Raw genomic sequence first — 12765 nt, 5'->3', positions numbered from 1 at the left:
TAGGCTTGTTTGGCCATGTTACAGGTCACGTTGCTGAATGTGACTCTGCAGAATTTAGAAAATAGCGGGTGTGCAAGATCAGGGAGTCACAATAGAACTAGTGTGAGAAAATATATGGCTGCAAGGTAAAGAAAACCTGGGAAACAGTCTTGCCTGAGGAGATGTTAAAAAAGCCAGCTAGTCAGTCTCCTCCCACTCATCTACATACAATAACATTACGATGGGACCACCAGCATGCCCAAATACCTAAATTACATTGTAACATACACACAATGGGAGTTCTAGGGGGATTTTTCTCTTACAGAAATAAGAAATAAACTTGCAGACATACACAATATAGAGGGAATACTGTCAAGCTGTTGTTTTGCCTGAGATTTAAGGTCATTCATGTGATCATGTCATATGAATTATTTCACTGCAAGTCACATGGAAGGATTTAAAGAGTGTTCCAAACATATGCATTGCATGCAAAGGAAGCCCAGGGAACAGACGGAGCCTTTCAGATATCAGTCTGAGATGATCAGTTTCTTTTTCCGCTGCAGAGGATGCATAAAACTCATTGTCAAATAGAAGCCAGACTGGAAGCTGTATGAGCTGCTCCGAGCATCACGCTACACACAAGTCAGTCACAAAGGGCAGCGACAACTAATATAGATGCTCTAATCTGAAAATGCATCTTGTAACAATGACAAATATATATGTGAAAGTTCCCATCCCAAGGTAGAAATTAAGATGTCTGATACTGTCTTTACATGTTAGGTAGAACAGAGAAGAGCGTAAAAGGGAACCACAGTGTCCTTCAATAGACTTAAAAACATGAAGTTTGCTGTGCATATGAAAAAAATGTAACAATACCCACGGCCATAACTTAATTTCTGGTAAATTCCATATGTTTGTTAATGGTTACTAGCTGCTATTTCCTATCCTGTAACTGGTACTTTAGGGTTGGTACTGCCAGAATTTTCCCCAGGATTGGAGACTTATCCTCCTGGAAGATTTCAGCTAAATAATAGTGAAGATATTGTCAGAAATCAATTAAAATAAATAATAATGCAATACTTACCTGTATTGGGCAGCACTTCTGCCTGACAGCACTGGGGTCATGAATTAGATTCCTGACTTCAGCCTTATCTCTCCAATAAAATACTGGAAGGTTAATTGGCCTCTGACAAAATTAACCTTAGTCTGTGTGTGTATTATGGAATTTAGACCAATGAGGCAGGGACTGATGTGAATGACAAATAATCTCTCTACAGCTCTGCAGAATTGGTGGGCAGAACGGTGGCTCAGTGGTTAGCACTTCTGCCTCACAGTGCTGGGGTCATGAGTTCTATTCCCGATCATGGCCTTATCTGCGTGAAGTTTCTATGTTCTCCCTGTGTTTGCCTGGGTTTCCTCCGGGTGCTCCAGTTTCCTCCCAGAGTCCAAAAAAACACATACTCGTAGGTTAATTGGCTGCTATTAAACTGCCCTTAGTCTCTCTCGGTCTGTGTGTGTGTCTATATTAGGGAATTTAGACTGTAAGCTCCAATGGGGCAGGGACTGATGTGAGTGAGTTCTCTGTACAGCGCTGCTGAATTAGTGGCGCTATATAAATAACTGATGATGATGCATATGGTCATTCACATGTCGCCATGTTGTAGTTATCTGCACAACTTGATTACATCGCTGCACATAAATATCCGTTTGACAACATTTGAATAGTTTTAGGTGCCCTGTTTTGCCCAATCCCTCTGCATCTGGCAGGCTCAGCTGTCTGCCGACAATCCTGATCTGTTTCACTATGTGGGTGACAAAGATGCTTACACACTGAGGCCGCCATTTTCTGGACTGAACGCAGACTATCAATTCACTAGCAATCAGTGAATTGAAGGCTGAAAAATCTCCTATATGATGGTAACAGATAAACTTTAATGGAAAACATGAGGAGCAAGGAAAATCAAGCTTCCTTTTATTTATTTTTAAAATGGATCTGTCACCCACACACAGTGAAGGCAGCCATTTTGTGGCTTGTCAATTCCCAAGGAACCTGTAGCTCATGAATATTAGTGAGACGGTGGCCCTGTGAGGTCACTGGTTACCAGAAATACTGGTACATCATACTTTCCTACTCTCCCGTAAGGTCCGGGAGACTCCCAGCAGAGTCGTCCACCCTCCTGGTTCCCGCTTCACTTTCTTCTGAAGAGGGCGGGGCCTGATGATGCAATTTGGAGGGAAGGTCCAAAAAGTAGGCTAGCATATGGTAAACCCCACAAAATGGATGCCTCCACTATCTGTATGCATTGAACACTCCTCCTGGAGGTGATCACCCTGCGCAATTTCACTGATGTTTGTTAAAACACCAGCAATTACAAACTGAGCCTCTATTGACGGTGAAAAGTAATTGTATCCCAAATGCAATTTTGACGGAGAAAGAAGGTATTCTCAATATATATCACTGTGTGTTATAAAAAAAATCCTGTCAAGCTATTTTTCAGGCTGTTAAGCTACAAGTTTTCTATTCATGGGTGAAGACAAACAAAATGTTTTCACAGACATTTGAATTCAAGTTACATTTGGGATCCCTGCAGACACACAGTGAAAATACTGCTGATGTACTGACTTGATCTTGGATGAAAACAACATTATTTTTCTCTCTGTGTCCCCGAGGCTTCAAACGTAGCCTCTCGCCAGCGATCCATTTGTAGCGAGTCGAATGGAAGAGAATGTTAAACACTTAAACAGAAGACAATTAAAATAACTAAACCATTGCTCAACTTAACAATGGTATCCAAAATCGCAAAGTTCATTTACAAAATATAAAGAACTGAGATGTGTAAAATTAAAAAACAAGGGTGAGAGGCTCAGTATTTGTCAAGGAATCGCCTACATATCAATCCTGACACCTCCTCTAAATCAGTTTGGAGACTGACGCAGCACTTAGGGTGCAGTTTCTAATCGCTCCAACTTGAAATGAAAACAGACAGGATGCCCAGCGAGCACTTTCATCGCTCCAGCGTTTTTTTTTTTAAAATGCTCACAGCAGCATTTTGGACAAGAGTCCAAAAAGCTCAATAAAGATACTCTCCAACTGAAGTACATTATATTTGAGCAGACCCTGTCACACAAAGCGGTTTAAGCGTTCGTTATAAACTGAAATTTAAAAGTGCTGCACTTTTCCAGCTGCAATAAAAATGCTAGAAAGATTTAGAGTGCTTCTGAAGCTGGGACGGCTAGTGTGCACAGTGTCCGTGTGTCTGCAACATGTTTTAATTATTTAAATATCCAGTATTAAAAAACAAATATATAAAAAAAACACTGACACATTCTGCAGTGCTGCAAAATAAAACAAACAGTAATGCCAAGAAAACGACAAACTACAAACATACAGTGAAACACGTTTCATAGACAAACTGCCTTACAATCTATATAGGGTAAGACCACAGAAAGGGGTAGAGGGTGTATTAGGGAAGTAAATCTGATATAGGCAAATATTTAGAGGGGTGGCAGTGGAAGTATAACTATTGCCTATAACATAGCGGAGGCAGCCATTTTGTGGGTGGAACCAATATTCTGGAGAATAAAGTCCATCAATTCACTAGGAACTCATGATGTCACATTAAGAGGTTTTTGTACACAAATGTTGACAATGGTTTCTAAAATAAATAATAATAGTAAAAGTAGAGCTCATTGTGTGAACATTGTTTGTGCACATAAAATGGCTGCCTCCTGTGTAATCATTGGGGACACTGGAGAAATCATCACAGATCCGGGGCAGAGTATGAAAAGGAGAGACGGCTGAGGGTAAGGAGAATATAGACCATTACCAAGATGAATGTAGACATTCTAGAATATACATTTGTAAAATAAGTGACAGATTAGAAGGCTGTATCCTGCTCAACTCTGGACAGCACAGTTAAATTATTCACATAAACACTTTTTTTTTTTAATTTTTTTTTAAAAAAAACAAATAAATAAAACCAGACACGACTTCTTTACAACAAAATTTTCTTTCCGTTTGATTGCTGGGAACGGGACAGCGCCTGTCAATCCAATGTTTACATAACCTCTACCCTGCCAGCCAATAATGAGAACAGGACCGGCCATTACCTGGTCAACACATCAATGAGAAAATAAAACTTCTATAATTAGAAAACGATATAAGTAAATATATAATCGTCTGTGAAATAACAACATTTTAATGAATCCTAACGAAATCTGTGTGCCTGTTACATAGTCATTGGAAACAAAAAGCCACATATAAAAAAAACAAAAAAAAACCCGCCTGCTCTTTGTACCCATTTCATTGTTCATGGTGCCACGAGGGAGACAGTAGAACGTAACAGACATCATTTAAGGATCACTGCGCCCTATACTGGTGCTCACAGCACACAATGGCTCCATAAATGGTCTAAGAGATATAATATACATGAACGGTGCACGTCTACAGATACGACGAAGCTGAGAAGCCAGTAGCCAGGCCACCAAGCAGCCACGGCATAACGATGATCTGATGCCACTAAAAATAAAATTGACCCAGAAGGGTCGCCTGGAGAGAAACGCATTAAGGGTGAAGGCCAGGTAGAGACTATGCCAGGGCCACAGGGATATGGGCCAATAGTACCAGGTCAGTCTATGTGAAAGGGAACTGAAAAAGGATGTCCAGGGTCCCATGTTATGGAGAAGGATTTGGCTGAACCCTTGATCATATTGGTCATATATTTATTCCATGTACCAAATCCCGATAATCCCGTTAATGATGGCTTACTTTGAGGGGCTGTTTCCATTTAGTCTCCAGCCGACATTATATGTCGAGTTAATTTATTCTGATGATGGGTGACTGTTGTAACTCTGAGTGGGAGGAAAACATTTTTGGAATTGAAAGGGATATCTAGCTCCAAATTGTGCCTATTAGGTTTTTGTCATCTGACCAAAATGTGCAGAGCTCTGGGCTCATTCCTTCCCGCTATGTGAGGAATGACCCGTACGTTGGGCAGCCTCTCCAGCTGACGTATCTGGGTGAACGTACTGACGATTTAATTAAACTTAGCCTCCACTTTGTCTAGTTTATTGCACCCAGTTATTCCTGTACTTGCTCTTTACAGTGCGGAGTACACAGCTTGTGATGATCAACATACAGTCAAGTCCATAAATATTGAGACATCGACACAATTCTCATATTTTGGGCTCTATACACCACCACAATGGATTTGAAATGAAACAAACAAGATGTGCTTTAACTGCAGACTTTCAGCTTTAATTTGAGGGAATTTACATCCAAATCAGGTGAACAGTGGGAATTACAACGGTTTCTATATGTGCCTCCCACTTTTTAAGGGACCAAAAGTAATGGGACAATCGACTCAAAAGCTATTTCATGTGTTAAAGCACATCTTGTTAGTTTCATGTCAAATACATTGTGGTGGTGCATAGAGCCCAAAATATGAGAATTGTGTCGATGTCCCAATATTTATGGACTTGACTGTATACTGTGGAAATCTTTGCATGACTAAGAATTTAACATTAGTTATGAGAAAAATTTTACTTTTTGTTGTAATAATTACTAATTCAATCACAGACTAAATTTTGTTGTACACACATGTAGAAGATATATTTTAAGGAGTCCAAAAAGTTTAACAGTTTCCGCTACCTAGAAATTAGATCATTCTCATTACATAATGTATGAATGAAACACTGCATGCAATGCAACATTATAGGTGCTGCCTTTTATGTCTGCGACACGTCTATTCACAGTGCGTGAAGAGCGTTTACACAGCATCACTGACACAATCTTGTCAGCCGCTCAAGAACACAATGCATTATATTCTACAAATGTTATTTTTAAATAAGTGTTTCGCAGCCTGTGATGTATCTCCTTTGCACGTAACATCCCTCATAAAACACTGGTTACCACAATTTGCATATTATTTTAAGGGTACTAAAATAATATGCATAATTCCAACACCACATAGGAGTATGAGACGAAATAAGCAAGAATCCCCCATAAAGGAAGATTACCAACCCACCAGCTCCGATTTAAACAGATAGTCGGATCCAGCTGTTTTTTAACAAGCCCAAAGTGTACTTTATGTGCCAAAGGACCCTCCCCCCAGGCACAGAGATCTGAGAGCATCAGAAGGAGATTTTCAACGTCCATTTATCTTATGAATTACGCAGTGAGGTCACATCTGTGTTGTGTCTAATTATAGTTCCCACAGCTGAAGTAAAAACACACCAGAGATCAGACGGGGCAGTCTTGCCGGGGTTATGAGGTGAAGGAGCTTAGCTGCTTATCATTTAGTGCCATCAATGTATAACTAATCTGCAGGAAGCGGCAAAACCTCCTTAGTTTATGTGGTAGATGATCCCAGAGATAGAACATGTGGAACTAAACCTGGATTGGCAATTCTGGCCTTTGCCGGAAGGGCTGGGGTGCCTAAAAGATTGTGTGGTCTGGTGTCCCAATTTTTATTATATCCAAATAAACTCCAAGTAGTCTGTTGTCCCAATTTTTTTTTTAAAGAAATAAGTTGTTTAGCCTCAGGTAGCATCCTAACCTTGCTTTTAATAAAACAGTTGCGTCCAGGCATCAGGGTCATATTTTATGCTAGGACAGCCCTGGCCAACCTGTGGCCCTGCAGGCATTGTGAAACTACATGTCCCAGCATGCTTTGCCAGTAGACAGCCAGCAGGGAATGCTGGGACTTGTAGTTCCACAAACACCCGGAGAGCCACAAGTTGGCAAGGCCTAGGACTATGTCAGCTTGTTACATTACACTCAGATTAACCACAAGACTCTAGATGTAACTGTGCAGGACCATTTAACGTCATCTACACTTAGGCCGAGACTCTTAAACTTACACAAAAAAAAAAAAAAAAGACCCCCAGACAATTGTTCTCCCATGATGGAGCACTGTAATTATCTCGGTAAATGTAGATGGTAAGACCTTCAGTCTTAATGTTAGACTACATGGCACAAGGCTTGTGATCTGCAATCTGTGGTAATTGAAGATAGACTCACAAAAACTATATGATGAAAAGGTGTAGCCAATCCTAGAAAATTACACGGCATTTAGTAGGCAGGAAAGCAGAAGCCACATGTGGTATTACCATTATGCATAAATAAGGTATATATTTACTGTAGAAATACATAAAGTGAATTCTCCACATCAATGTCTCCCTAACCCACAATCAACAAAAAGAAAATGCCAGTAGGTCTATGTAACAGATATAATTTACTTTGTAAAACTGTGTGTGTGGTAGATCACCTAAGGTAGTAAAACATGGGAACCTGTATGTCTGAAAGACTCGTGCAGTAGAAGGTAAAGCAGAGTAAGTTTCATGACTGATTGGCACTCTATTGGTGTCAATGGATCATAGTTCGTATTATTTCAGTGGAGAAGAAACGGGGCCAATGCAATTAGCCGCGAGGTTCCGTAGTAACCCACAAGTTATGTTTCTGTTCACATTACCGTCAATTATGGTAATGACAACTTCGCTCATTTTTGCACGCACCCATATGAGGTCATATAGGTTACAGCATTGTTTATGGTGAATCCGTGTACGTAAATATCCCAAGCTATGTGCAAAACTGAATTGTAGCTACCAAAGCAAATCGTTGTAACATCAGAACTAACAAGGTTTACCCGCAGTGCTCTGGGACACAGAAAAGTGGACGCTGGTTGTAATCTACTTTCATTATCGCTGATCAATAAAGCATGTTTTCACTTTGACTGAGAAATAAAAAATTGCAATATAATATTCATAAACAAAGAAGTTGCAGGCGACGATGTAAAACGTTTTACCTTGGTAAAAAACACTGTTAGATGCGTTTCACTGCCGATTACCCAGATGGGAAATTTGGGAGATTTCAGGAAAGTGCCCACCTGGGAAAAGAAAAACAGAAATAAAAACTGAAGACCTCTCACCAAGAATTTCCCATTTTGTTAGGACATTGAAAAACTGTTTTATCTACAAATGCTTACATATTTTAGTCTAAGGGGTATATTTACTAAACTGTGGGTTTGAAACAGTGGAGATGTTGCCTATAGCAACCAATCAGATTCTAGCTATCGTTTATTTAGTACATTCTACAAAATGACAGCTAGAATCTTATTGGTTGCTATAGGCAACATCTACACACTTTCAAACCCGCAGTTTAGTAAATCTAGCCCCAAGTATTTTACAGAATATTTTATTTGGCTCCTCCCCTGTCCTTTGCTGTAACCCCTCCCTAATGTCTGTGACAGGCTATGCTAATAAGGGGATATTTAGTAGGTATGTTGGCAATTTAAATGAAAGCTGGAACAATATATAAATGTATGTGTATAAAAGTGTTCCCATACTAGGACAAAAAATTAGATATTGGATACACTGCTATTTGCTATGCTGTCTATCCTGCCTACAGTTCTGTAATCAGCCATTTAATAGTCATAGTTCTCTGAGCCAGTGCATCCTGTCATCAGCGACACTGTCTCAGTGCAGCAATCCCAGTTATGGTTCACTGAATCTGAAATACTCCCCTGCAAATATTACATTGCAAAGCTGTTAATAAAAATGAATATTACAAATGGTCATCAATACACAGAAACAACGTAAACTGTAATATTGCTAATGCCAAACAGAAAAAGGGAATAATGTTATGAAAAAAAGGGACACTTTCAGGGACACATTTTTGAAACATGGGACGATCACTGAAAATTAAGGACAGTTGGCAGCTATGTCATTTTTAGGCTATCAGATGTTAAGTTCTATGAATAGGTGTAAAGAGCATGTCCACCAAACAAGCAAATCAATGCCAAGTATACATGTGTCACTGTTCATAGCAGCCAAGTTTTCTAAATGAACCATTTGATTCTCTGTCAACCCATGAAACAACGCTTAAATTACATACTAGCAAATATAGATTGTATTTGTTGTGTATAATAAGCACCATCATTACTACATACTACATTCATTTTAAAAAGAAAACTTGTTTCCAAATATAACCTAAAGTCAAAGTACCATCAAAAATGAGCTTTGCTTAACAGTCCCCAAGAGAGAAACATATATGCCAGATAGTATTATGCTATCCCCTGTGGGGGTATAGGCAGACTGTTATATGGCGAAGCTGTAACACCTTCATAGAAATGAGCAAAATCTAAATTATTTTGTATATATCCATTTTTTATACAAACGCATAAGAAAATGCAAAGCTAAAATAGTTTGGTTTATGCTACGTAATAAATTATATCTGGAAGAGACTGGGGGGTAAATTTACTAAACTTTGGGTTTGAAAAAGTGGAGATGTTGCCTATAGCAACCAATCAGATTCTAGCTTTCATTTTGTAGAATGTACTAAATAAATGATAACTAGAATCTGATTGGCTGCTATAGGCAACATCTCCACTTTTTCAAACCTGCAGTTTAGCAAATATACCCCTGGGTGTATTGTAGTTGTTTAGGAATTATACATTCATTTTATTTAGGTGAATTAATTATTCCATACATCTATGACCTGTGTTATATTTCAGTGAATCCCAAGCTTTCTACGTTCGAGGCACTCTTAGGGTTGCCATAATTTTTCCAAGGCACCCCTAAGCCAAGATTGTTACCAAGTAGTCCTCTCGCCTTGCTTACCACTGGCCCTGGCTGCGGCACTCCTGTGTGATCGCCACGGCGCAGTTTGGGAACCACTGTAATATTTACACACAACACTAATTCTCACTACTGTATCCAGGCAATATAATTCTCAGCTACAAGATTGTGTAGACATTCAGTCCAGTTTTCTTTCTCTAACGTAGAATTCTGCAGCAGTCACTGTGGTTATATTAGTAAATGAAACATGTGAACATTCTCTTCCCACCTAAATGAACAGTCCCAGTATTAAATCTCAATATTTTCCATTCATGCAATAACATCAGATGACTTTTTTATCACACTGAGAGATTAATAAACACAAGCGTATAAACATCTACAGTGCTTTCGGTTAAGGAACAGATTAAAGGGCTTAGGTTTCTTAGTTAGTGAAAAGTGTTGAAGTCTTTCTCAGATGGTGCATAGAGAAATGTAGATTTTTAAACAAGTAAATTCCTCTCCATTTATAGGCTTTAGGTCAGAAGGCTGTGAACATCAAACAATGTGTGGAGTAATTCATCCACACGTGTACTACAGAAACGGGTTATGTAACTGTCCAACGGATTCATAAATCACTGCAGTATTTACTAAAGCGGAAATTCTTACGGGCAAGCAAGCATATTTTATCCATGCGGGATCTGCTGCGCATTACAATGAGCGCACACAGATCAAACGTGTCAGAGCTCAGTGTGCATATATCCTACGTAATGCGCACTCTCGGTACAAACATCTTGGGAAGTGGCACGTGAAGCGTGCATGGAGATAAATGGAGCAAGTGCTCTTTCACCTTGTGTTCTATTTCCGAAAGCATATTGTATGAGTAACTGTGAGCTAGCTGAGCTTCAATATGTGTCTGGTACAGATGCAAAAACCAGCAGATCACATACAGAAGAAAGACGCTCAATGGATATGGAACGGTATATAATCACAGCTCCTGAACACAAACAGGAGACTGACGCTGACAACCAATTTTAAACAGAGAATGTACTTTGCTTTTAGCTATGTTACAATTATAGCACACTTTTACTAACGAAAGTTCAAAATCCAAGTTTGTGGGTTTTTAATTTTTTACCCTAGTGCTTAAATGTGCAAAACAGAACCGAAAGGTCTAACCTCTATATGTGTAAATGTTTGCCAGGTATACTCTCTAGCATTGAATCTAGTACTTTCACCCTCACTAGCTTCTCTGTCTTTCGGGAATGGGGCCTACTAGGCATTATATAGACCTTTAAACATTTAGGGGCATATGCAATAAGCCACGATGTTCCTCTGAACATTGCGGTTGCACAAACCTGCAGGTACTACAGTACCTCAACATTGCAGATGTCTTCTCGCACCTCTATGGGGGTGAAGAGTAATCTACAAGATTACATGGCCACAGAGTGCCTTCACGACCATTCCAGAGGTACTTTGCAGCTAATGGAGTGTGCCCCAAAATATTCAGAAATACCTCCCACAGCTTAAATGCAATGTCCTGATGGGATCTGATACCGGTCAAACAGATGATGCAACACCAATGGTCCCATCTCAGTGTACAAATCCACACAGTGCATCTCCACCAAGCAAGTTTGCAAACATGTCAGTCACTCTTTTCCTGCTTTGTGAAAGAAGCTCCTCATTTCTGACCTTCTGCAGAGGAATGAAAGAAAGCATGATGGACATGCAAGTTTAAACTCTCCAGTTATTTCAAGTATATTAGGCTATTCCAGTTACTGTTAGCCGTTCATAGAGAGTGGGCTTTACAAAAAAAGCTTTTGTAGATTTAGTGTAGTCTAAATGGGGACTTTTACCTGTGCATTACATTTTATATGGTTGCACACGCCTAAGTAATTAGTCAGAAATGGTTTTCATCTGTTGCAAATGAAATGACAACCACTAATTCAGCCTTGTGACTTCTCTACTTCAGAAGGCTAAGGAGGTACATACACTGATCAGCCAAAACTTTCAAATTAAATAGCTGATGATGTGTAAGTCCCCCCTTGTACCGCCAAAACATCTCGGACCCGTCGAGGCATGGACTCCACAAGACCTCTGAAGGTGTCCTGTGGTATCCGGCACCAAGGCGTTAGCAGCAGATCCTTTAAATCCTGTAAGTTGCGAGGTGAGGCCTCCATGGCTCAGACTTTTCAAGCACATCCCACAGATGCTCGATCATATTGAGATCTGGGGAATTTGGAGGCCAAGTCAACACGTTGAACTCTGTCATGTTCCTCAAACCATTTCTAAACAATATTTGCAGTGTGGCAGGGTGCATTATCCTGCTGAAAGAGGCCGCTGCCATCAGGGAATACTGTTGCCATGAAGGGGTGTACTTGGTCTGCAACAATAGTTAGGTAGGTGGTACATGTAATAGTTACATCTACATGAATGCCAGAACCCAAGCTTTCCCAGCAGAACATTTCCCAGACCATCACACTGCCTCAGTCGACTTGCCTTCTTCCCATAGTGCATACTGGTGCCTTCTCTTCCCCACGTAAACGACGAACACGCACCCAGCCATCCAGATAATGTAAAACAAAACCTGATTCATCAGACCAGGCCACCTTCTTCCATTACTTCATGGTCTAAATTCTGGCGCTTACGTGTCCATTGTAGGCACTTTTGGCAGTTGACAGGGGTCAGCATGGGCACTCTGACCTGTTTGCGGCTAAGCAGCAAGCTGTGATGTGCTGTGTGTTCTGACACCTTTCTATCATAGCCAGCATTAAGTTTTTCAGCAATCTGTTCTACCGCAGCTCTTCTGTGGGATTGGATCAGACGGGCTAGCCTTGGGTGCCCATGACCCTGTCGCCGGTTCACCGATTGTCCTTCCTTGGGCCACTTTGGTAGATACTAACCACAGAATACCGGGAACACCCCCCACAAGATCTGCCATTTTGGAGATGCTCTGACCCAGTCGTCTAGCCAACATAATTTGGCCCTTGTCAAAGTCGCTCAGATCCTTACGCTTGTCCATTTTTCAAGAACTGACTGTACACTTGCTGGCTAATATATGATATATGACACTCCATTGTAACAAGATAATCAATGTTATTTACTTCAGTTGTCAGTGGTTTTAATGTTGTGACTAATTGGTGTATATAACAGTCATATACCAAGCCTGCCTCACTATGCAAGTCACTATAAAACAATTTTTTTGGCCTGTACCACAATCCTCTCCTCCAAAATCCT

At 40.1% G+C, this 12765-nt stretch overlaps 1 protein-coding gene across 2 annotated transcripts in view; it reads right to left on the bottom strand.

Moving 5' to 3' along the window:
• Window positions 1-12765, bottom strand: part of MINDY3 (MINDY lysine 48 deubiquitinase 3) — a 101217-nt gene that overhangs the window by 54781 nt on the left and 33671 nt on the right. For both annotated transcript variants that reach the window (XM_075211858.1, XM_075211859.1), the window contains one exon: window positions 7785-7865. In XM_075211858.1, coding sequence (XP_075067959.1) covers window positions 7785-7865 — 81 coding nt within the window. The remainder of the gene's footprint in view (window positions 1-7784; window positions 7866-12765) is intronic.

Source organism: Mixophyes fleayi, chromosome 5 (genome assembly GCF_038048845.1).
Source record: "Mixophyes fleayi isolate aMixFle1 chromosome 5, aMixFle1.hap1, whole genome shotgun sequence".
NCBI lineage: Eukaryota > Metazoa > Chordata > Amphibia > Anura > Limnodynastidae > Mixophyes > Mixophyes fleayi.
The sequence above is the reverse complement of the archived record's forward strand: the minus strand, read 5'-3'. Positions and strand labels throughout refer to the sequence as shown.